The sequence below is a fragment of the Dermochelys coriacea genome, chromosome 2 (assembly GCF_009764565.3).
Source record: "Dermochelys coriacea isolate rDerCor1 chromosome 2, rDerCor1.pri.v4, whole genome shotgun sequence".
In the NCBI taxonomy this organism is placed as follows: domain Eukaryota; kingdom Metazoa; phylum Chordata; order Testudines; family Dermochelyidae; genus Dermochelys; species Dermochelys coriacea.
The window spans coordinates 210,826,349-210,851,234 of NC_050069.1; the positions used below are offsets into that span (position 1 = coordinate 210,826,349).

General features: G+C 41.3%; 1 protein-coding gene and 2 long non-coding RNA genes across 3 annotated transcripts; 1 reads left to right on the top strand and 2 right to left on the bottom strand.

Moving 5' to 3' along the window:
- The first annotated feature begins 1,811 nt into the window (after window positions 1-1,811).
- TOMM7 (translocase of outer mitochondrial membrane 7) lies at window positions 1,812-16,822 on the top strand. The gene is made up of 3 exons (XM_038390309.2): window positions 1,812-2,178; window positions 14,280-14,328; window positions 16,594-16,822. Exons 1-3 carry the CDS (start codon window positions 2,076-2,078, stop codon window positions 16,607-16,609), a joined length of 168 nt encoding a protein of 55 aa, XP_038246237.1. The 5' UTR covers window positions 1,812-2,075; the 3' UTR covers window positions 16,610-16,822.
- Window positions 5,153-6,463, bottom strand: LOC122458983. The gene is made up of 3 exons (XR_006279371.1): window positions 6,454-6,463; window positions 6,413-6,421; window positions 5,153-5,316 (listed from the first exon to the last, which is right to left on the bottom strand). It is a non-coding gene; the product is annotated as an uncharacterized LOC122458983 (long non-coding RNA).
- LOC122458984 lies at window positions 14,826-15,644 on the bottom strand. The gene is made up of 2 exons (XR_006279372.1): window positions 15,570-15,644; window positions 14,826-15,453 (listed from the first exon to the last, which is right to left on the bottom strand). It is a non-coding gene; the product is annotated as an uncharacterized LOC122458984 (long non-coding RNA).
- Window positions 16,823-24,886: the final 8,064 nt, after the last annotated feature.

Consider the following 24,886-nt stretch of genomic DNA (forward strand, 5'->3'; position numbering starts at 1 on the left):
TGGACCTCTTTTAAGAGCTGCCACACAATGGCCTGCGACTCCTCTAATTCTTTCACCTTGATCTCAATCTCTCTTTCGGCAGCTATAAGCTGGGTATTGAGGCTTTTTAGCTGTTCCTCCAACTTTGTGACCTGGTTAGTTTGGCTGGTCACTGAAGCAAGAAAACAAGAAATTTTGGATGTCTACACTACTGTTTATGTCAGCAGAACTTATGTTGCTCAGGGGTGTGAATAAAACAGAGGTGAAAATAAGCCGGTCCAGTCTGGTCTGGTGTACCGGCAAGAGCCGGTGCACCATACTGGACCGGCTTCCCCAGGCAGTGATTTAAAGGGCTTGGGTCTCCCGGCAGCGGCTGGAGTCCCAGGCCCTTTAAGTTGCCACCAGAGTCCCAGTGCTGGAGTCCCCAGGTAGTGGAGGTGGCTGGGAGCCCTGAGGCTCCGTCACTGGGGCCTGGGGCAGTAGCAGCGGCAGGAGCCTCGGGCTCTTTAAATTGCTGCCGGAGCCCCAGGGTAGCAATGGCAGGGCTCCAGTGGTGATTTAAAGGGCCTGGGGCTCCCAGCCGCTGCTACCACAGTGGAGCCCTGGACCCTTTACATCTCCGCCAGAGCCCCGAGGCCTGGGGTAGTGGCGGCAGCCGGGAACCCCTGGGGCTCCTTCGGCAATTTAAAGGGCCCGGGGCTCTGCTGCAGTGGCTGGAAGCCCTGAGCCCTTTAAATCCCCATCGGAGCCCTTTAAATGGCCCCTGAGCCCTGGGGCTCCCAGTGGCCTCCGCAGGTGGTAGCTCCAGCAGTGATTTAAAGGGCTGGGGCTCTAGCTGCCTTTACTGCAGCCAGAGCCCCGGGCCCTTTACATTTTGATTTAAAGGGCCCGAGGCTCTAAAGGCCCTGCCTCTTCTGGTTGAGGCCCCGCCCCTGCTCACGACTCCAGCGTACCGGTAAGTCCTTTAAATTACTTTCATCCCTGGAATAAACTACCCGAAGTGACAGAAGTTACACCAACATAAGCATCAGTATGGATAGCACTATGTCGGCGGAAGAAGCTCTGACGCTCATGGAAGTGGTTTTATTATGCCAATGGGAGAGCTCTTTCTTGTCTGCATAGAAAGCCTCTTCACCAGATGCGTTACACCACTGCATGTGTAGACATGCTCTAAAACATATGTATAAGAAAAGATATCAAAAAAGTATACATAATCCGTGCAACAAAGGGAAGATGAAGCTGTGAATTGTCCAGTATTGGAGGGGACTATGGTGAGATTGTCTTGATGTGCTTCCCACTTGTGACTGATACGGTTTGGTAATATTTTGCCTTAATAGAGATGTTAGACCCATCTGCTGAGTGGTGAATTTCAATCCATCACTGGAGGTTTATGAACACACTGAACAAACATCAGCCAGGTATGGTTGAGGTGTACTTGGCCCTGCCCCAGATGAGGGGGCTGGAATAAATGACCTCCGGAGGTCCTTGCAGCCCTACGTTTCTATGATTGCAGAGGAATGCCTGACAACGTGACCTGATCGCAGCCTAAAGGCTCAGGGCCCAGAAGGCAAATGAAAAGAGCCCCCAGCTTTTACTGTTTACATCACGATTCAGGTGGGCCTCAGATATGGGTTTGGAAGGCCTGTGACTGGTAACGCGGATGACAAGCGCCACTCTGCACCTCCAGGAACCGAGCTGGGCTCAACAAGCAGTGCCCCTAATGGCTCCCAGGGCGCTGGAGCCGAAGTCCAGGCCGGGACTCAAGTCCACGGTTGCAGCGAGGCCCCAGCCTGCGCAGAGGCAGCCCGCGGCTGCGTTTGCTACAGCGCGTTGCGGGGGCGACTGGGACGAGCCTGCGGGGAGTCCAGCCAGACCTCGCTCGGCTACAGGTAAAGGGATAAAAGGCGGGAACGAGACGCTGACAGCGTCTTCTACCCCGCGCCCGTCACGAGCGTAAGCGCGCGACCCCGCCTCCCCCGCGCAGGGTGGGGTGGAGTGGAGATGCCTGAGCAGGCCGCTCCGTCCCGCGGCAGCCGCGCCTGCGCAGTTAACAGCCCGGCGGCCGCGCGAACCCCTCCCTTTCTCGCGCTGCCGGGATGCCGAAGCTGAGCAAAGAGGCCAAGCTGCGGCTGCAGCAGCTCTTCAAGGGCGGCCAGTTCGCCATCCGCTGGGGCTTCATCCCCGTCGTGCTCTATCTAGGTCAGTACCAGGGCCAGGGAACGGAGCCGAGCCGCCTAAGCCACTCGCTTCCCAGGAGCCGCGCTGTCCCCGCTCGGGGAGCCTGCCTGGTCACGAGGCTGGCGTGGAGCCCGGGGAAGGAGCACGGCGCCATCCCCAGCTAACCGGGGCGCGGCCTGGAGAACGCGGGGGATCCCCTCACCGGTCGGGAGGGACGGACAGAGGGAGAGTCTGCGTCGCGGGGGCCAGCCCGGCAGCCCCAGCAGTTATTGCCGGTTGGGCGGAGGGGCCGGTGAGTTCGGGCCTGGGGCCTCGCCTGACTCCTCCCTTCTAGCGGCCGTTGGAAAAAGCGGCTGTGGGGCGCGCGGACCTTTGTTTAGCTTTTAGCCCGCTGGGGCAGAGCAGCCTCCGCACTCCAGCACCGCCCTTTCCAACGGCCGCTGGGTGGGAGGGACAGGCAAGGCCTCGCCGCTCCAGAATAGCCCCTTCCGACGGCTGTTGCTGGGGGCAGAGCGCCCGGGCCCGCCCCTTCCAGTGGCCGCTGGAGGGAGTCAAGCCGCCCCCCCCCATGTGCTCCAGAACTGCTTCTTACAATAGTTGCCGTCTTGATAAGTGGGGCCTTGTCTCGCTCTCTCTCCCCAAGCAGCTGATCGGGTACCCAAATTAGTCTGGTCTGGTGACCCAGAAACCTCTGGAGCAATAGGGTGGAGTTTAACATGTAACAAGTATCAGGGGGTAGCCTAGTTAGTCTGTATCCACAAAACCAACAAGGAGTCCTGTGGCACCTTAAAGACTAACAGATTTATTTGAGCATAAGCTTTTGTGGGTAAAAACCCCACTACTTCAGATGCATGGAGTGAAAATTACAGATGCAGACATAAATATACTGACACATGAAGGGAAGGGAGTTACCTCACAAGTGGAGAACCAGTGCTGACAGGGCCAATTTGATCAGGGTCGATATAGTCCATTCTCAATAATAGATGAGGAGGTGTCAATTCCAGGAGAGGCAAAGCTACTTTTGTAATGAGCCAGCCACTTCCAGGCCCTAGTCAAGCCCAAATTAATGGTGTTAAATTTGCAAATGAATTTTAATTCTGCCATTTCTCTTTGAAGTCTGTTTCTGAAGTTTTTTTGTTCAAGTATAGCTACTTTCAAATCTGTTATCGAATGTCCGGGAAGATTGAAGTGCTCTCCTACTGGCTTTTGTATGTTACCATTCCTGATGTCCGATTTGTGTCCATTTATTCTTTTACATAGGGACTGTTCGGTTTGGCCAATGTGCATGGCAGAGGGGCATTGCTGGCACATGATGGCATATATAACATTAGTAGACGTGCAGGTGAATGAGCCTCTGATGCTGTGGCTGATGTGGTTGGGTCCTCTGATGGTGTCGCTAGAGTAGATATGGGGACTTTCCAGACTACTGTACCCCTTCCTGGAGTTTGATTTGTCTTGCGTACCTCCAACTTTCACCTCACTTAAAAATCTGCTTGCTTACAAAATCAGACTTGAAAATACGATTGTCCCATTACACAATTACTGAAAAATTGCTTACTTTCTCTTTTTGTCTGTATGAAATTTTAGTTTATATTGACTTTGCGAGTGCTTTTTATGTAGCCTGTTGTAAAACTAGGCAAATATCTAGATGAATTGATGACCCTATGGAAGACTTCTGCGTACCCCCAGGATATGTGTACCCCTGGTTGAGAACCACTGCTTTAGGCCATGGCTGTGTTGGGGAGGGGAGTGTAATTTTTATACATGCTAAGTTTTAGTTAGTAAAGCCAAGGCTTTAGGTCAGGGGTGGGCAAACTTTTTGGCCCGGGGGCCACATCAGCGCTGTGAAACTCTATGGAGAGCCGGGTAAGGAAGGCTGTGCCTCCCCAAATGGCCTGGCCCCGACCCCCTCAGAACCTCCAACCCCCTCTGCTCCTTTTCCCCTGACCACCGCCTCCTGAGAACCCCCCGATACTAACTGCCCCCCGGAACCCCATCCCCTATCCAACTCTCCCTGCTGCCTGTCCTCTGACTGCACACCCTTATCCACACCCCTGCCCCCGACAGGCCCCCCTGGGTTCCCAAGTCTATCCAGCCCCCCCCCCGTTCCCCATCCCCTGACTGTCCCCTGGAACCTCCTGCACCTTATTCAACCCTCCCCCCCCGCTGCCCACCCCCTTCCCATGCTGCTCAGAGTGGCAGGAGTGACAGGAGCCAGCCACGCCACCCGTGCTGCCCGGCAGGAAGCTGCGGGGGAGAGGGAACAGCGGGGGAGGGGGCAGGGGCTAGCCTCCCTGGCCGGGAGCTCAGCAGCCAGGCAGGATGGTCCCGCGGGCTGTAGTTTGCCCACATCTGCCTTAGATTCTGGCTTAAGTGACATGCCCAAGATCACATAGGAAGTTTGTGACAGAGCTGGGAACTGAACGCAGGGCTCCCAATTCCCATGGTAGTGCCCAAATCTTTGGACTGTGGTATACATTAAATATGTCAAGAAAGCAGTGAATAAATATGTTGACAAGCAACATGACTTATTTCCATAGCAGCTTTATCTATTTCTTGTCACAATTTATTTGGCAAGTACATTATTGAAACAGATTTATCTCAACTCGTTAATCTAAATTCTGTTTTATAACATACTTATGTTTGAGATAATTGGTAATACATCTATTTTAAAGTGGATCAGAAACCACTTACTTCCTTTTGTGTACACATCAGTGCATTCTGTGTGTTACTCTTCGTTTATTGAATGTACACTGAGAAGTTTTTACATAAGAACAGCCATTCTGGGTCAGACCAAAGATCCATCTAGTCCAGTATCCTGTCTTTCACGAGTGGTGCTTAAGAGGGAATGAACGGAAGAGGTAATAATCAAGTCATCCATCCTTTGTCGCCCATTCCCAGCTTCTGGCAAATAGGATAGGGACACCATCCCTGCCCATCCTGGCTAATAGCCATTGGTGGATCGATCCTCCATGAATTTATTTAGTTCTTTTTGAACCCTGTTATAGTTTTGGCCTTCACAACATCCTCTGGCAAAGTATTCCACAGGTTGAGTGTGCGTTGCGTGAAGAAATACGTCCTTTTGTTTGTTTTAAACCTCTGCCTTTTCATTTCATTTGGTGACCTCTAGTTCTTGTGTTCTGAGAAGATTCTTATTTACTTTCTCCACACCTGATTTAATAGACCTCTATCATATCCTCCCTTTGTTGTCTCTTTTTCAAGCTGATCAATCCCAGTTTTATTAATCCCTTTTCTGAACCTTTCTAATTCCAATATATCTTTTTTGAGATAGGGTGATCACAACTGCACGCATTATTCAAGATGTGGGCATATCATGAATTTATATAGAGGCAATATGATATTTTCTGTTTTAGTATCTATCTCTTTCTTAATGATTCCCAACGTTAGCTGTTAGCTTTTTTTTTTTTTTTTTACTGCCGCTGCACATTGACTGGATGTTTTCAGAGCGCTATCAACAATGACTGCAAGATCTCTTTTTTGAGTGGTAACAGCTACTTTAGACCCCATCATTTTATATGTATAGTTGGGATTATGTTTCAGAGTAGCAGCCGTGTTAGTCTGTATCCGCAAAAAATGCAATTTAAAATACCATAAGGTGCCACAAGTACTCCTTTTCTTTTAGTTGGGATTATGTTTTCCAGTATGCATTACTTTGCATTTATCATCATTGAATTTCATCTGCCGTTTTATTGCCTAGTCACCCAGTTTTGTGAGATCCCTTTGGAACTCTTCGCAGTCTGCTTTGGACTTAACTATCTTGAGTAGTTTTGTATCATCTGCAAATTTTGCCATCTCACTGTTTACTCCTTTTTCCAGAACATTTATGAATATGTTGAATAATATTGGTCCCTAGTACAGACCCCTGGGGGCACCATTATTTACCTCTCTCCATTCTAAAAACTGACCATTTATTCCTACCCTTTGTTACTATATTTTAACAAGTTACTGATCCATGAGAGGACCTTCTCTCTTGTCCCATGTTATGTCTTTTTTTTTTTTTTTAAAAGACTCCAGTTATTTCTTTAGTCCTGCTGCCTAATTTTGAGTCTAAATTTTCAAACTTAATACTTATTGTGCAATTGTTTCTGAATCTCCTCTAAACTTTTGCTGAAAATGTTGAGTTCCACTGAGAAGTATTAGGTGAAGAGTTGGAACTGTTATCCTGTAGTATGCTGGAAAATCAAAAATGCACACAACTCTCTCCATCTTCTGGAATCTTAGCCATCAAAATAACACACTACCTCTCATCTGATGTATCTTTAGCTTCACAATAACTAACTAAAATTGTAATGTGGTAAACAGCATGTATCATATCTGAAAACAGAATATCATTAAAAGCCTACTAATGACAAGTGATTTGATTATTCAGAAACAGAAAACAAATGTATGCTAAATGTATTCGAAAAAATTAAGATTGCATGGCTAAGCACTCAGGAAAAGACACATATAAGGGTGCCCTGATCTCATACTTTAAAAGTTGTGCTTTTTTTTTTTTTTTTCATTGGGAGCTGAGGAACAAAAAGTACAAGTAAAACACAGAGTGCATAGGTAGCATAAAACTTATCTTTGCGCTTTCCTGGTCTTGGGGCACTCAAGGCTGGGTAAGTGAGAGCTGCTCCAGTGGTCTCCGAGGACCAAAGCTAAAGGTGGGAGTTAGTGCAGTTTAGGAGCATCTTGGTCATGTTCCTTTTCTCTGACCATGTTGCCTATTTTGACAGTAGTACTGGGGTTAGCTGTGATAGTTCTGTGGTGTTGGACGATTCCTCTTGCACCAGAAAATGAAGGATTTATGATTGGAATCCATCAGCAGTGCAGTGCAAAATGTCCACACAGCACCTGAGGATCAAACTTTAATATTGTATATTTGTGTTCCAGACAAATAGTGTATGGCAGTTATTTATGCAAAAAACATAGTAAACCATGCTTGCATTATCTTTAGTGTATTTTGTGTACCTGGTTTTTAGCATGTTAAAATATGACTTCTTACTTTTAAGAATTACTCTTATTGGCTGTTGTCTGATGGACACGCATGCTATGTATGTGTAAGTAAAGCTAGTGGGGAAAAAAATAGGATAGTGTATTTTTTGAGAGCTAGAATGTGGTTATGTGATTAAATCAGGGGTAGGCAAACTACGGGCCAGATCCGGCTCATCAGGGCTTTGAATCTGGCCCATGGGATTGCCAGCCCTGTGGCGCAGTGGGGCTAAGGCAGGCTTCCTGCCTGTCTTGGCCCCATGCCGCTCCAGGAAACAGGCAGCCCCATGTCCCTGCAGGGAGGGGACAGAGGGCTATGTGCACTGCCCTCGCCTGCAGGCACCGTCCCCCACAGCTCCCATTGTTTGGGAACGGGGAACCGTGGCCAATGGGAACTTCGGGGGAGGTATCTGCAAGTGAGGGGAGTGCGCGGAGCCCTCTGACCTCCCTCCCCCAGGGGCTGCAGGGATGTGGTGCTGGCTGCTTCCAGGAGTGGCACGGGGCCAGGGCAGGCAGGGAGCCTGCCTTAGCCCTGCTGCATACCGCTGCCACCCAGAGCTGCTCAAGGTAAGCTGTGCCTGGCTGGAGCCTGCACCCCAACCCCCTGCCACACTCTGCACCCCTCTTACACCCCAACCTCCTGTCCTGAGCTCCTGCTGCACCCTGAGCCTCCAACCCCCTGCCCTGAGGCCCCTGCCGCACCCTGCACCCCAGCCCCTTGCCCTGAGTCCCTTCTTGCACACCACACCCCCTCCCACACCCTGCACTCCCTCCTGCACCCTTGCCCCAGCTCTACATTCATGGCCCTGCATGCAATTTCTCCACCCATATGTGGCCCTTGGACCAAAAAGTTTGCCCACCCCTGGATTAAATGATAGTAATGTATACACAAAAAAGGTCACAGTCAAGGTTGCATGTAACTTTGGTTTGTCTTTACTGGGGAGGCCTTAATTGTGTAACCTTATTCTAGTTTCTCTGATAGAACTGCTTAGACTTTTTTAAAAAGAAAGTCCATAATCTGGAATAAGTTATGCACATAATGAAGGAAGTCTCCTGTCTCACTCTTTTCACACTTAAAATGCAGCATGTTTGAGGTGGCAGCGTTCTTCCACACACTGAGTAACTAAACTAGTTCAGTACATTTGCACATAGCCTTCCTTTGCTTAGATAATTGGTGAAAAGTTTTTTTTTTTTTTTTTTTTTTAAAAATCATTCCACAAATACTGTGTATGCATAAAATGCACTTCCCCCTAACTCCTGTGAATCTGTTAATTAAAAAACCATTATCACTGGGATGCTCCCTAGACTAACTCCTTGCACAATTTGAACTTTCTAATAAGGCAAAATCAGTGTTATAAATTTTTTTTTTAACAGTAGTAAACGAATGTTTTGCCCTAAAGCAACTGAACTGTTATGTTAAAACTGCAAAGCAAATCTTTTGTCAGGTAAAGAACCAGACTAGGAAACTTCAACATGAAAAGTGAAAGTTGCAAAGTTGTAAGCAACTGAAAACAGTGTTAGAAAGGAAATGCATATGCGCGTTTAACTACAGGTGTCGTGTTCCTGCTATAATGTGATTGTCCTTTTGTGCTAGAGGTGTGTTTTTTGTTTTAAGAAATTTAATAGACTGGCATTAAGTTTTCTGAAGGAAATATCCTTAATGCTGTTATAAAGTATATTAGTCTTCATTAAGCCCAAACTTACTATAATCTATTATTGTCATTTTGACTTGAATAAAAAACAATATTCAAGCAGTACATGTTTGTCAAAGTTTTAAGAAAATCAAACCACTGAATTGGTGGAAGTTGCTGGCTAAGCAACTGGAACTAGAATTTGTTAAAATATTAAACTAGTTTCTGACAGCAGTAGCCTCTGGCAGGTGTGAAGAGACTACCGATGAAGTGAGTTGTAGCTCACGAAAGCTTATGCTCAAATAAATTTGTTAGTCTCTAAGGTGCCACAAGTACACCTTTTCTATTTTCTTCAATTTATTCAACCCGATTATTCAGAGATGAGAAAGATATTGGAAGTTGAAAAAGCAGGAAAGCTTGTTTTCTTCTTTCAAGCGATGAATAAAAAAAGAGGTGTGAGATGATGATCTATTACTTCTAAAATCTCAAAAGGCATGGTGACTGGAAGGAATCAGTTCAATTCACTAACTACAGCTACTTACTTTTTAATATAAATTACTTAGCTTGATAAAGCGTGCATTTAAAACTATTTTCCCTTATGTATTCAATACGTTTAAGATTTCTTTAGTTGGCTAATTAAAAACAAATTTGAAAATGTAGTTTTGTGCCTTTTTATAATTGAATTCCAGTTTCTATGCAAATGCAGCTTGACACACATCATGAGTAAAAAATTAGTAACCTAGTAAATAAAGCTTCATTCACTATTTTCTGACATAAGAAATATATGAAAATTAAGAATCTGAATAAATGTAAAAGTGTATACATAATAATGTATTTGCCTGGTTAGCAAACAGTAGCAAATTTTGTGTAAAGGCTATATTTAGTGGAAAATCAACATGTTTTAATGTTTACCAACCAGTGAGAATCAACTTTTCTCTAGAGGGAAATAAAAAGGACAAATGTGAAATGAAATTAAAATAATGATTTTGATCAAAGTTTTTTGCTTGCTGACTTAAATCTAGCTTTAGGTCACATGTTGTATAGGAGAATCAGTTCTATGAGTTTTCCCTTAAATAACTGTCAGCAGTCCAAAGTGGAAAATACAGCAATTGACAGTTAATGGGTCAGATTCTTCCTTGCATTCTCAGATGATACTTTGGCTGTTTGTTCAAGGCGTGATATAAAGCCCACTGAAATCAGTGGAGGTCTTCCCATTGACTTCAATGGCCTGTGAATCACGCAGGCCCTTAGTAATTATCTAACAAAGAGGGGAAAGACCTTTCTGTATAGAAATGGTACAGGATGTTGTGTAAAATACGTTTTAGACATTGCATGTGCTTCACTTCTGTTTTCCAAACTTTACTATCAATTTGAAATTTGGTCAATATATTCAGTAGCTTTGGAACAAAAAGCATGCTTTTTTTGTAGCACAAGGTTACTTTAATAAATTAGAATTTTTTTTGAATTCTAGTTGAAAGAGTTAATACCCAATACAAATTGCTTTTTTAAAAATGGTGCATTAGCAGATTGTCAAGTATCTTAAAAAGAAAAGGAGTAGTTGTGGCACCTTAGAGACTAACAAATTTATTTGAGCATAAGCTCTCGTGAGCTACAGCTCACTTCATCGGATGCATGCAGTGGAAAATACAGTGGGGAGAGTTATAACACAGAAAACATGAAACAATGGGTGTTACCATATACTCTGTAACAAGAGTGATCAGGTAAGGTGAACTATTACCAGCTGGAGAGCAGGGGTGGGTGGGGGGAACCTTTTGTAGTGATAATCAAGGTGGGCCATTTCCAGCAGTTGACAAGAACGTGTGAGGAACAGTAGGGGGCGGAAATAAAAATGGGGAAATACTTTTACTTTGTGTAATGACACATCCACTATCAAGCGTTCTTACAACCACAGTACCCACCTGCTGAAGTGAAGAAACAGATTGACCGAGCCAGAAGAGTACCCAGAAGTCACCTACTACAGGACAGACAAAGAAAATAACAGAACACCACTAGCCATCACCTTCAGCCCCCAACTAAAACCTCTCCAACGCATCATCAAGGATCTACAACCTATCCTGAAGGACGACCCATCACTCTCACAGGTCTTGGGAGACAGGCCAGTCCTTGCTTACAGACAGCCCCCCAACCTGAAGCAAATACTCACCAGCAACCACACAACAGAACCACTAACCCAGGAAACTACCCTTGCAACAAAGCCCATTGCCAACTCTGCCCACATATCTATTCAGGGAACACCATCATAGGGCCTAATCACATAAGCCACACTATCAGAGGCTCGTTCACCTGCGCATCTACCAATGTGATATATGCCATCATGTGCCAGCAATGCCCCTCTGCCATGTACATTGGCCAAACTGGACAGTCTCTACGTAAAAGAATGAATGGACACAAATGAGACGTCAAGAATTATAACATTCAAAAACCAGTTGGAGAACACTTCAATCTCTCTGGTCACTCGATTACAGACCTAGAAGTGGCAATTCTTCAACAAAAAAAAGCTTCAAAAACAGACTCCAACGAGAGACTGCTGAATTGGAATTAATTTGCAAACTGGATACAATTAATTTAGGCTTGAATAAAGACTGGGAGTGGATGAGTCATTACACAAAGTAAAACTATTTCCCCATGTTTATTTCCCCTCCTACTGTTCCTCAGAGTTCTTGTCAACTGCTGGAAATGGCCCTCCTTGATTATCACTACAAAAGGTGTGTTCCCTCCCCCTCCCCCCAGCTCTCCTGTTGGTAATAGCTCACCTTACCTGATCGCTCTTGTTACAGCGTGTATGGTAACACCCATTGTTTCATGTTCTCTGTTATAAATCTCCCCACTGTATTTTCCAGTGCATGCATCCGATGAAGTGAGCTGTAGCTCAGGAAAGCTTATGCTCAGATAAATTTGTTAGTCTCTAAGGTGCCACAACTACTCCTTTTCTTTTTGCAGATACAGATTAACATGGCTGCTACTCTGAAACCTGTCAAGTATCTTATTTTCTTTACTAATCACAGTAAATAGCACTAGTAGTAATGTAGGATTTGAAGAGTTTATTTTTAGTGCTGGCACAATCATTTTTAATTGTAAAAAGAAAAAGGAGTACTGGTGGCACCTTAGAGACTAACAAATTTATTAGAGCATAAGCTTTCCTGAGCTACAGCTCACGAAAGCTTATGCTCTAATAAATTTGTTAGTCTCTAAGGTGCCACCAGTACTCCTTTTTCTTTTTGCGAATACAGACTAACACGGCTGCTACTCTGAAACCCATTTTTAATTGTGTTATGAATGATGCTAACAATTTTTAATTCATTTAAATTAGGGCTGGCAAGCGATTAATTTTTTAATCACGATTAATCACTTGATTAAATAATAATACGATAACATTTATTTATGTACCCAAAACTGCATTCAAAAATAAAACAGTGTAAAATTTTAGAGCCTGGAAGTCCACTCAGTCGTCCTATTTGTTCAGCCAATCGCTCAGACAAACAAGTTTGTTTACATTTGCAGGAGATTATGCTACTTGCTTTACAATGTCACTTGAAAGTAAGAACAGGTGTTCTCATGGCACTGTTGTAGCCAGAGGACATGGGTCCATGCTGATGATGGGTTCTGCTTGATAACAATCCAAAGCAGTGCAGACCAACACATGTTCATTTTAATTATCTGAGTCAGATGCCACTAGTAGAAGGTTGATTTTCTTATTTGCTTGTTTGGATTCTGTAGTTTCTGCATTGGAGCGTTGCTCTTTTAAGACTTCTGAAAGCATGCTCCACACCTCATCCCTCTCAGATTTTGGAAAGCACTTCAGATTCTTAAATCTTGGGTCGAGTGTTGTAGCTATCTTTAGAAATCCCACATCTTTGAATTTTGTGAAATCTGCAGTGAAAGGGTTCTTAAATTGAACAACATGTGCTGGGTCATTATCCGAGACTGCGAGAACATGAAATATATGGCAGAATGTGGGTAAACAGAGCCGTGGGCAATTCTCCTCCAAGGAGTTCAGTCACAAATTTAATTAATTCATTATTTTTTTAACAAGTGTCATCAGCATGGAAGCATGTCCTTTGGAATGCGTGGCCGAAACATGAATGAGCATACGAATGTTTAGCATATCTGGCACATAAATACTTTGCAATGTTGGCTACAGAAATGCCATGCTCTCACTTTCTGGTGACATTGTAAATAAGAAGAGGGCAGCTTTATCTCCTGTAAATGTAAACAAACTTGTTTTTCTTAGCGATTGGCTGAACAAGAAGTAGGATTGAGTGGACTTGTAGGCTCTGAAGTTTTGTATTGTTTTGTTTTTGAATGCAGTTATGTAACAAAAAAAGTCTACATTTGTAAATTGGACTTTCACCATTTAAAAAAAAAAGATTGCACTGCAGTACTTGCATGAGGTGAATTGAAAAATACTATTTGTTTATCATTTTTACAGAGCAAATATCTATGAAATCAAAGTGTGTATTTATTTTTTATTAATTACAATAGAGTGCAATATGTATGAAAATGTAGAAAAACATTCACAATATTTAATAAATTTTCAATTGGTATTCTAAAACAATGTGATTAAAAGTGTGATTAATCGTGATTAATTTTTTTCAATTAATTGCATGAGATAACTGCGATTAATTGACAACCCTGATTTATATTCAAATATACTTCAAGTACTATATAAATCCTGCCTCTGATAAACATTGCTTGTTAGAGTACAAAGGTAATGTGTTTAAAAAATATTGTGGAAAAATATATAATGTGATTGGCTATTTGGAGAGTTGTATAACTTGCTAAAACTGAATAAACCCATGCATAACAATTTAAATTTTTGGAAATACTCAGGCAGAGGTGGTGAGAGAGAAAATATAGCCTTGTCTTGTACTTTCCTCTTCTTGACCTACAGTTTCCTGAGTGGTTTTTCTGTTCCCTCCTGTTTGCTTAAAAGAAAAGAAAGGAAAATCTTGTTTCATGACATATTAATGAAAGTTTCAGAGGGACCTTAAATGGGTTTTCCCATTTCTTTCTTGTTTCACTCCATTAACTTTACCCATTGGTTCTATTCCCTGCACAAGTCATGTTATGACTAACAGCAGGGGATGCTAATGCTAGCTAGAAGTAATCTGAATGTCTTCCTCTAAATGTTAGTCTCTAAGGTGCCACAAGTACTCCTTTTCTTTTTTCTAAATGTGATGTTGCTTTCTAAACAAGATAATAAAAGATGTAGCTTTAGCATGGGTGATAGAGGTTAGTCACTACGAAATTTTAGGGAAAAGACACAGTCCGTTAAAATACTGCTAACAAGATGTGCTAATCTTAAAATACTGAGAAGAATGTAAGGTTTCTATACTGGTTAGGGTATGATTTGTGTATATATAATTATTAGGGTTTTTTTGACAGCTTTTTTTAATTTACTGAATTTGAGATGGGGAAAGAACCCCAACTTTGTGTTGGTTAGCTACTGATATATGTATATATTTGTTACTTTAGGTTTTAAGAGAGGTGCAGATCCTGGAATGCCTGAGCCAACTGTTTTGAGGTACGTATACGTCTGTAAATACATGTGCAAAAACAATGCAGAAAGCTAGGAAAGAAAATAAAACTTTAGGCTCAGATGTCCCCTCCATCTAGGCATTAACTGCCAGGAAATCCTGTCTTCTTTGATCATTGTCATCATAGTTTGAGAACTTCCTTCATTATGGGCTGCTTGTCAAAAGTGAATTTTTAATTAGCTTGCTAGTCATTAAGATTGATAGTGAAAGGGAGAACTGGTAAGTCATGAAAGAACTTTAAAATTATTTAAGCACCACCACTGTGCTCCAACAAGTCTGAAATGAAGTTTGTACAGTGAAAAGTCAGGATGTGCTGTAGGAGGGTATTTATCTGATAAGGAGGAAAGGAGCCCCTAATCTTGTCCTCTGCAGCCACAAATGGAGGGAGAGTCTCTCTCTCCATGCATTGCAAATGGTGGGAGAGTGTCTCTCTCCACGCATGCAAAGTTCTCCAACTGATTATTATTATTATTTTTTTTTTTTAAAAGACAGCAGTGATTTGGGACACTTCACATTTCCCCTCTTAAGCCTGGGAGTTTACGGCTCATTTAGAGTTTTCATAGCTCCTCTGTTTATTATGCATTCTTTTTATGCGAGCTCTTCATCCTGCACCTCTGAACAGCTCCACTGCTTTCTACTGTACATTTAAAAAAACAAAACAAAACACATACCCACATTCTAGAGTGGGGATAGTGCCATGTACTGCAAACTGGCCCATACTTCTGAATAGATAGGCCAACTACACAAGCGGCTTTCCAAGTCCTCCATTACAGACCAAGACTAGAAGACTGGATAATTGTATATTATTAAAACTTTAGGAGAGAATCATTTATGTGCAAGTGTCTTAAACTACAAAGAGTGCATTGATATGTATTATTTGCTGCTTTTTGGAATGGGATAAATGAAAGCCATTCTATAATCAGCTGACATAACACTTTCACTACTTCTTTTTAACCCACACAGCTCTAGAACTGATATGACTGGGAGATGGTTGATATAATGTAATATGTTTATAAAGCACACAGGGAATGAGAAAAGGTGCCTGCTTCATTTAATGGATATCTTGTAAGTTATATGAGGCATATATTGTATTTGAGAAACAGTAGATGATACTAAGTGAGCTGTAGCTCACGAAAGCTTATGCTCTAATAAATTTTAGTCTCTAAGGTGCCACAAGTACTCCTTTTCTTTTTGCGAATACAGACTAACACGGCTGCTACTATGAAACCTATAAAAAGATCGTATCAATGTACAAACACAAGGGGAAAGAGTTAACATTGTTTCATTCCTACCTTTGATTAATTTTAATTCAACTGTATGTTCTCCAAATACTGTCTTTGAGGAAATATTAATGCTTCGCATGTAAATATTGGGGGGTTTTTTTGAGGATCTTCAAACAATTTACGAAGAGTAAGCCTTACAACATCTTTGAGATAGGACATTCTATACCTGCTTTATAAATGAGGAAAACAGGTGCAGAGTAGAGAAGTTACGTGATTTGATGATGATTGTTGGACAAATGCTTCACGGTAACTCTTTTGTTTATTAAGACATTCATGGAAGAAGGCCAACACTATTATTTTTTTTAAGTACTGAATAAAATGAAGTGGAAAATATTGACAAATGTCTTTGTTGTGGTGCCAGTAACTTAGTAATACTGTATCGAAACTGATTAATATAAAAGGAGAGTATACTAAGATAATATCGAACCCAGCCGGGGGGCCAGATACCCACAACCCTTCCCCCCCCCACAGAGCCCCCCCTTCTTCCCAGAGCCCACCTGTGGACCCCTCAGCCCAGACACCCACCCCCTCTACCCCTCAGAGCCCAGGGATTCAGAGGGAGAAACAGCCTGATGCTCTACCCCAGGCTTGTGTGGAGTTTCCTGCATGCCGCCATCTCCTTCCCTCAGGGTGTGCTGGGAACTGCAGCTGCCGGGAGCCCTCTAGCTCCCTTCCCCTCCCCCCTGCAGTGTCTTCTATGTGTGAGCTGGCCTCTGCGAAGTCCAGTGTCCCCTAATGGTGGCCAGCAGCACTGCAGCCCATTTCTGGGGGGGAGGCAGGGGGGAAATTCAGCATGAATTTCTGCAAAATTCTTGATTGCATAGTGGCACAGCTTTCCCCCAGGTGTAGTAATGTGCATTGAGCTAGAGTTGTACATCCTGTCTTGTGTTTAGAAAGACCCATGTTACTTCCTTTTTACTTTAAAATATATATATTACAAATCTAACTTTATTTTTCTGTCTATTTTAGTCTACTTTGGGGATGAAAGATTGGCCATACTGTACAGGAACCATTTGATGGACAGAGAAAATGAAGATGTGAACCTTCACAAGGCTAAGGAAGGAGTACACTTTATCACTATTACATTAGCTGGCCTGAACAGCTTCCTGATGGCATAGATGTACATACAACAAAATGGAATTTATATTGACCTAATTTATTTGGTTTACAGTGAAATTAAATAAATACAGTTTGAATCTATGTGTATAGTCTCTAATCCTTTAAGGTTAATTAGTATAATGGGGGAAATCTTGCTTTTTTGAGTTTAAAAAGTAATTATTTTTAAATTGAATGTCAGGCATTTTAGTGCAAGTGTATTGATCCTTTTAATCTACAGTGCTAGTCTTCTTAGACCAGGATGTGTCTTGAAGCTTCAGAATACAAGTTCACTATAAAATAACAGAAACTAATTTGACTAAATTACTATTAGTATGTCTCTAACCTGTGGCTGTCTTCTAAGGCACTTCATCGTTCAACACTTCTACTTAATTCTTGCTTATTGTGACCTTCCAAGCACAGGCTGCTCTATCTTCCATAACTTAAGATTAATCCTTTTGAGTATTATGAAGTTCAAAGCTATAATTACCTTACTCTTGTAATCTAAGGCTATGTCTACACTACCTCAGTAAGTCGACCTATGCTACACAACTCCAGCTATGTGAATAACATAGCTGGAGTCAACCTTAGGTTGAGTTACCGGGTGCGGTCGACTGGAGAAAATCTCCCATAAATTTACCTTACTCTTCTTGTTGGGGATAGAGTACAGGGGTCAGCTGGAGAGTGATCGGCTGTTGATTTGGCAGGCCTTCACTAGACCAGCTAAATTGACCACCGGTGGATTGATTTCAGAGCATCGATCCCAGCTGTAGTGTGGACCTGCCCTATGTGTCAGAATTGTCCTCAGACTTTGAGAGTAGGATGTCAATGAGCCTTAGGTTGATAGTTCTTAGTTTCCTCAAAGCTGTGTTGGCTGGATGTTGTTAAAGCACCTGTAACTGCTGTCTTCTCTAAGGTTTCTTAGAAGACAATACAAGTATATTGGATATATTTGCTAGAATTATAGCAGTAACATAATGTCTGAATTTGAAGTTAGTGAATGCAATGTAGTGAAAATTAAGAAACAGTTTCCACAGTTTAGCTGAACAGTATACATCTGGATTAAAGTCTGAGCTGGAACATAAAAACACTTTCATATCTGCTTTCAGAAAGTAACTTTCTAAAGACTGCTTCTTAATCATACCAACCATAAGGACCTTATTTAATCTACCTTACTTAGTCCATGTGTGTTATTGCCATTACTGTGAATAGATATGCAGAACATTTGGCCCATGAAAGTTTAAAAATACAAAAATAATAATTGCTCTTTTAGAAAAATGAATCTAGGAATTATTTAACAATTTTTGCCAGTCAATCAGATATTCCTTGAATTTCTCCATTATTTGCAAACCCCCAATGAAATTAAAGATATGAAGTGTATTTGCACTTCACTATTAAACAAAGTATGTTTTTTTTTGTCTTCTCCAACTGTCATCAGCAAAAGCCTTACTAGCTTTACAGCCAATAGTGTTAAAATTTAAAATGTTGTAAACTAAAACTGTTTAAAATCCATGTTTAAGTAAAAATTTGGTCACAGCAAGTACAAGCTCGTAGTCTATATTAAAATAAGAAGAGTACCTTTGTGGAAATGTATAACATACAAAATTATATGTCTTGCATGGAGTCTTATATAAAAACAATGGTCTGGGTGAGTGCACAAAACATGTATTTCTAATGTAGTATTGTCGTTAAAACACTATTACACATTCCTTGTGACTAAAAATTCCTAAAATGTAGAATAGGTTATATAAACATGCTTTGAGTAGTTTTTGGAAATACCCTTTTGGAATTAACCCTATGCTGCTATCTACCAAAAAAAGTTGGAAATAATTTTTCTCCCCCTCGCCACAGGATTAAAGACCACATCCTGATAAATTGCATGACTGATTTAATTTTTACCAAGTGACTTCTTTAATACATTTCTAAGAGCCCTTGCCCTCACTTTGTGCTGTGCAATGGCCAGTCCTTAAATTCATAAAGTATGAGCTTGCATACGTTATTTCTAGGTTCTGTGTACATTAATTTAGTATTTTCCATTGGGGAGATGGATATGCAGAGCAAGAGAAGGTCATTGGCTAGAAGAACAGGACATGTACTTCCTTTTGGGCATGAAATTAACTGTTCAAAGGGGCTTTTTTTGAGTTAAAGCTGCATTCAGATACACCAGCCAGCGTCTTCAAATAAAGTCTAGACTCTAGTTCAATTCAAATCCCTGTTCTGAGAGTTGTTTATTAAAGACGATTCCCAAACAGGATCATGCTTAGCCCACTGTACTTGGTTCCAAAAAGATAGGAGGGAGAGAAATACATGCTCTTCCTCCTATGCCATAAGATTCTAAGGCCAGAAGGGACAACTGTGATCATCTAGTCTGACTTCCTGTATAACATAGTCAATGGAACTTCCCTCAAATGATTCCTCATATCTAAGGCTATTTAGTCAGGGTATTTTTAATAAAGTCATGGACAGGTCACGCAGAAAACAAATTCATGGCCCGTGACCTGTCCATGACTTGTACTATATACCCCTTACTAAATCTTGGGGTAGCCTGGGGGGATGCTGGAAGGGGAGCCACAGGTGCTCGGAGGGGTGGTGGTGGTTGGGCGGGGCTGGCAGGCTCCCTCCCTGGCTCCTTGTGGCTCCCCGGAAATGGTGACATGTCCCTTCCTCAACAAACATGCACCTTACTCATATCTTTTAGAAAATCTCCAATCTTGAATTAAATGTTGCCAGTCTAGCTTCAACTTCCAGTCATTGGATCATGTTATACCTTTCTTTGATAGACTGAAGAGTCCATTATCAAATATTTTTCCCCCATAGGTACTTTGAGATCAAGTCACCCCTTAACCTTCTCTTTGTTAAACTAAATAGACTGAGCTCCTTGACTCTGTCACTATAAGGCAGTGGTTTTCAAACTGGAATACACATACCCCTAGGGCTATGTGAGCTCTTGTCAGGGGGTACGCAAGAAAAAATCCTGCAGTGGTGAACAACTTACTTCATTTAGTAAGATTTGGCAATCTAATCAGGTACGTTATGACCCTATCTCAGATTGGAGGATGCAGTAAGACTACATTATTTGGAAAGGGGTACACAGCCTAAAAAGTTTGAAAACCTGTGCTGTAAAGCATCTTTTCAAATTCTTTAATCATTCTCATGGTTCTCTGAACCTTACTCTATTATCAACATCCTTTTTGAATTGTAGACACCAATACTGGACAGTGTTCAGCCACGGTTACACCAGTGCCAAATGCAGAGATTTGAGATTCCTTGTTATACATCCAAGGATTGAATTAGCCCTGCTGGCCCCAGCATTGTACTGGGAGTTCATGTCCAGCTGATTATCCACTATGACACCAAAATCTTGGTCACTGTTTATTAAAATACATATTGTTTATCTGTGCCTAGTTTACCAAGCAATCCAGATCTCTCTGTATGGGTGACCTGTTTTCTTCATTATTTACCAATCCGAATTTTTGTGTCATCTGTAAAGTTTGTAATTGATTTTGTTTTCTTCCAGTTCATTGATAAAAAATGTTAAAATAGTGTAGGGCCAAGAACTAATCCCTAAGAACCCAAGCGAAACACCCTCTCAAAGATGATTTCCCATTTACAATGACATTTTGAGACTTCTCAGTTAATTAACTATTAATTCATTTAATATGTGTTGTTCATTTTATATCATTCTAGCTTTTTAATCAAAATGTCATTCAGTACCAAGTCAAATGTCTTACAAGAAGTCTAAGTATATTATGTCAATGCTATTACCTTTATTGACCACACTTGTAATCTCATAAAAAAAAGTTAGTTTGAGAGGATCTATTTTCCATAAACCCATATTGATTGGCATTAATTATATTGCTCTCCTTTAATTTTTGATTAAGACCCATATCAGCTGCTCTGATATTTTGCCCAGGATTGATGTCAGACTAACAGGCCTAGAATTACCGAACTCATCCCGTTTATACTTTTAAAATATTGGTACAACATTAGCTTTCCTCCAGTCTTCTGGAACTTCTCCACTGTTCCAAGACTTATTGAAAATCAATATTAACAATGTTATTCATTAACATTAATGAATCAATCCATGCTTCTCAGCCAGCTGTTTTAAAACTCTTGGATACAAGTTATCTGAACCTGCTGATTTATAAATGTCTAATTCTGGTAGCTGCTCTTTTAACATCCTTCTGAGATGCTAGTGGAATGGAAAGAACATTTTCATATGATATGACTACATCATATTTTCCCCAATACAAAACAGAAATATTTATTGAACACTTCTATCTTTTCTGCATTATTATTATTGATAATTCTACCATTTGCATCTTGGAATGGACCAGTACTATTGTTAGGATTCTTTGTTCATAATGTAAGTTTAAAAAATTCCTTATTGTCCTTAACTCTGCTGGTGATAGATTTCTCTGTGTGTCCCTTTGCTTCTCTTACCAATTTTATAGAATTCCTAGCTTCAGTTTTATATTAATTACTATTGACTTCCCCTTTCTTCCATTTGTTATATGTTCTTATTTATAGCTGCCTTTACTTCTCCTCTAAACCATGTCAATTTTTTAACTGGCACAGCTTTCTTTCTCAATTGTAGGATAGTGGCTTTCTGGGCATCTAGTAAAGTATTCTGAAACAATTCCCAATCATTCACATTTTTCTGTTTTAAATTCTTCCATCCATCTGATTTGGCTTATAATTGTTTTCAGCTTTGTGAAATTGGTCATTTTAAAGCACCAAGTACATGCATTACTGCTTTGGTCTTTATTCTATTTGCACATTGTAAATATGATCAAGTCATGATCACTTATACTTAATCTACCATTGATTTTTCATTCTTTGATCAGTTCCTCTTTATTTCTCAAGATGAGATCTAAATTAGAATTTCCCTATGTGGGATGCAATGCTTTTCGAGTTAGAAATTCTGAGGATGTTTTAGGACTGGGAGTATGAGACTTCCAGCACTGTTACTCAAATTCAAGTCCCTCATGATCACATAGCTTGTTTTCCTAAACAGTATAGATAGGGGACTAGAGCCCCTTAAGTACCTAGTGTGATTTGGTGGTCTGTAACAGACACTAATATCCCATCTTGTGCTTTCTTTTAGGGCATTGATCTGTAAGCATTCAAGATCATTTTCTTCTGAGTTTTCAGCTACTCAGAAACAGGCAATACCATTTTTTGACATTTTACCCAATTGATCCTATAAAGTTATAAAGATAACTAGGTTATAACTATTGATTTTAATAGTCCAACTATGTGAATCATCCCACCAGGTTGCAGTAAAATCAACTGGATCAAATATGTGCTTATAAAAGGAGTTGGCATTGCTCATTTGATTGTTAACCAGGTTCCCTATCATTGGTGTATAGGCAATTAAAGAATTTCTTCTTTTCTTGTCCTTTGATTAATTTTGTTCTCTTAATATCTCGATTTTGTGCTAAATGAGTGCTCATGTTTTCCCTCTTTTTACTCTTCCCTTTTGTTGTTATCCCTCCTGACTATTTAGCCAGCCGTCCCCTGAGGAGGTTGGTTCTCCTTCAGTGAGATGGATGCCATCCAAACTGTACAGCTCCCTCTCCTCATAAAAGATGGACCAAAGTTACACAAAACCCAAACCCTCCATGTTCTGCCACTTACCTAGCCAGCAGTTCACTTTCAGAAATTTTTGTGTTCCTTTGCTTGTGGAACAGGAAGGATCTCTGAGAAGATTGCTTGGATATTCTTCTTTAGCATGCTTCTGAGTTCCCTGAAGTTCTCTCTTATCTGTGAGATATCCCATGGCAGTGGATCATTAGCACCACTATAAACTCTCTCCCCAATGGATCCTTGCCCATTGACTTCAGAAACCTGTCCAGTCAAGACTGACGTCTCATGTCTTGGCTTCAGAAAGATGGAACACTGTCCTGTTGTCTGCCTGTCTTTGCAGAATGTGCTTTTGATTCTTCTGAGTACTAAATGCTCAACAAGGATCATCCGTCTTCCTGGGTCAGTTGAAGATCTCTTTGTGCCTGCTTGATTTTTTTAGTTTGGGCTGAGCTGACATCCACAGGAGTGAACCAAACATCCCTCCAGTCTCTCAGGCCAGTTGGATTTTGAGAGAGATCTTCCACAGTTTCCATACTGAGGAGCTGGCATTGATTGGAAACGTCTAGCTCTGGAATTCCTCTCAGCCCTCTTTTCTCTGGTGGCCACAGCCCGTCCATCCTTGTCTGTTTCTAGTCATGTAGAATGCTGCTGTGACCTCTTGCCTCTGGTGGTTATACACTGTCAAGCCTCTTCTCTGGCTTCCGGTCTCTCTCTGACTTTTTGGTGGCTGTCCTTGAACCTGGGGTACTGGTGTTTCTCAAACCTGGCTGTCTAGGAACTCCTCAGCTTCTCTGATTCTCCGAAGCGCTTCCACTTGACCTTCCAGTCCAAGAATCTTTTCTTCCAGTACTATCACCACATTGCACTTTATGCACAGGAAGTCCCTTCCGGCTTCAGGCAGGAAAGAAAACATGGGACATCTGTTCCAGGTTCATTGCTGGTCACCTTGAAATTGCATGTAAAGCTGAACCTGGAAGGAAAGCCTCTCACATCCCCTCTCCAAATTACCTGCTTTACACTGGGAAGTACAAATGGCAAATAAAATATTTGTACATCAAATGGATCCCTTTTTTTATATATGGTACAGTATATAGAGCATTTGTTTAAATATTTTTCAGTGGTATAGATCCCTTTAGCAATCAAATGTGGACTTGCTTGAACCCAATGGGAATTTTGGCACTGACTTTAATGGGAGCAGGATTGGGCTCTCTATATGGTATTATCTAGGAACAATCAGGTAGAATTAAGAATATGATAAATCATGTTTCCCTGACTTTTTTTCTCATCTATCATGTCCAAATCATAAAAATAGTCCTATTGATCAACTCATTACAGATGAACACTGTGCATGGAAAAAATCCAGATACTTTCTCCTGTAAAATATTCGGTCTGTTGAAAGGGACTTGGCTGAAGTTCAATAAATTATTTTGAATGACTGCTATAAATCTAATAATCAGCCTGTAGGTTTTAGATTAAGGGTTACTGTGGTATCTGAGCATTTTACACAGAGAAAATTTTTTATATTACTTACAAAATAAATAAAATTATAAGATGCTTTGTGTTAGATAATATAAGAACCTGGGAAGAGGCAGTCCCTTACCTTGAAGACCCAAGAAATTTCCATCTGTCCCTTCTTCCCCTGGCCCTGATAGGTTTTAAGTATAGCTTTGGAAGTGCTCATTAGAATGTTTTATGTAGACTCAGAAAAGAACTTTATCCATCAGATCTGTTACCCTGGACTGTGTTAGTCCTCCATTAGGGCAAGGGTCAAGACTCCTGTTTCCTTTGTATGTGCTGCTGTAGATTGTTTGCTGGCAGTGGGATATATTTTTCTAATATCTGCATGTGAATCATTTGAGGCAAGTTGCCATAGGTGTTTTTGTTGATGGTTTTCAGCTTTAGTCTAAAAATGTGGGATTACAGTAGTGGTTCTCAACCTAATTACCTTTGTGGGCCACATATGCAGCTCTTTATGTGTTATGTTGGCTACATCTACACAATATATACAGGTTTCAGAGTAGCAGCCGTGTTAGTCTGTATTCGCAAAAAGAAAAGGAGTACTTGTGGCACCTTAGAGACTAACAAATTTATTAGAGCATAAGCTTTCGTGAGCTACAGCTCACTTCATTGGATGCATTTATAGTGTGTATGATAAACCCATTGTTTCATGTTCTCTGTGTGTGTATATAAATCTCTCCTCTGTTTTTTCCACCAAATGCATCCAGTGAAGTGAGCTGTATCTCACGAAAGCTTATGCTCTAATAAATTTGTTAGTCTCTAAGGTGCCACAAGTACTCCTTTTCTTTTTACAATATATACACTATCTGTGTGGCCCTGAGGATGTCACATGGGCTATAGGAATGTGCTTATTGGGCCACATGTGGCCTGTGGACCGCAGGTTGAGAACCATTGAATTAGAGTTTACTCCTGTTAGGCTGATTTTTATCATTCTTTTTAATAATTTGACTCTTTATATAGCTGTTTTTAGAAACTTTGATCTAGTTACCCAAAAAATAATCTTCCATAATGGCTGTTGAATGAAGGCAATGTAGAATATAAATAATTCTTGGGGTGAAGT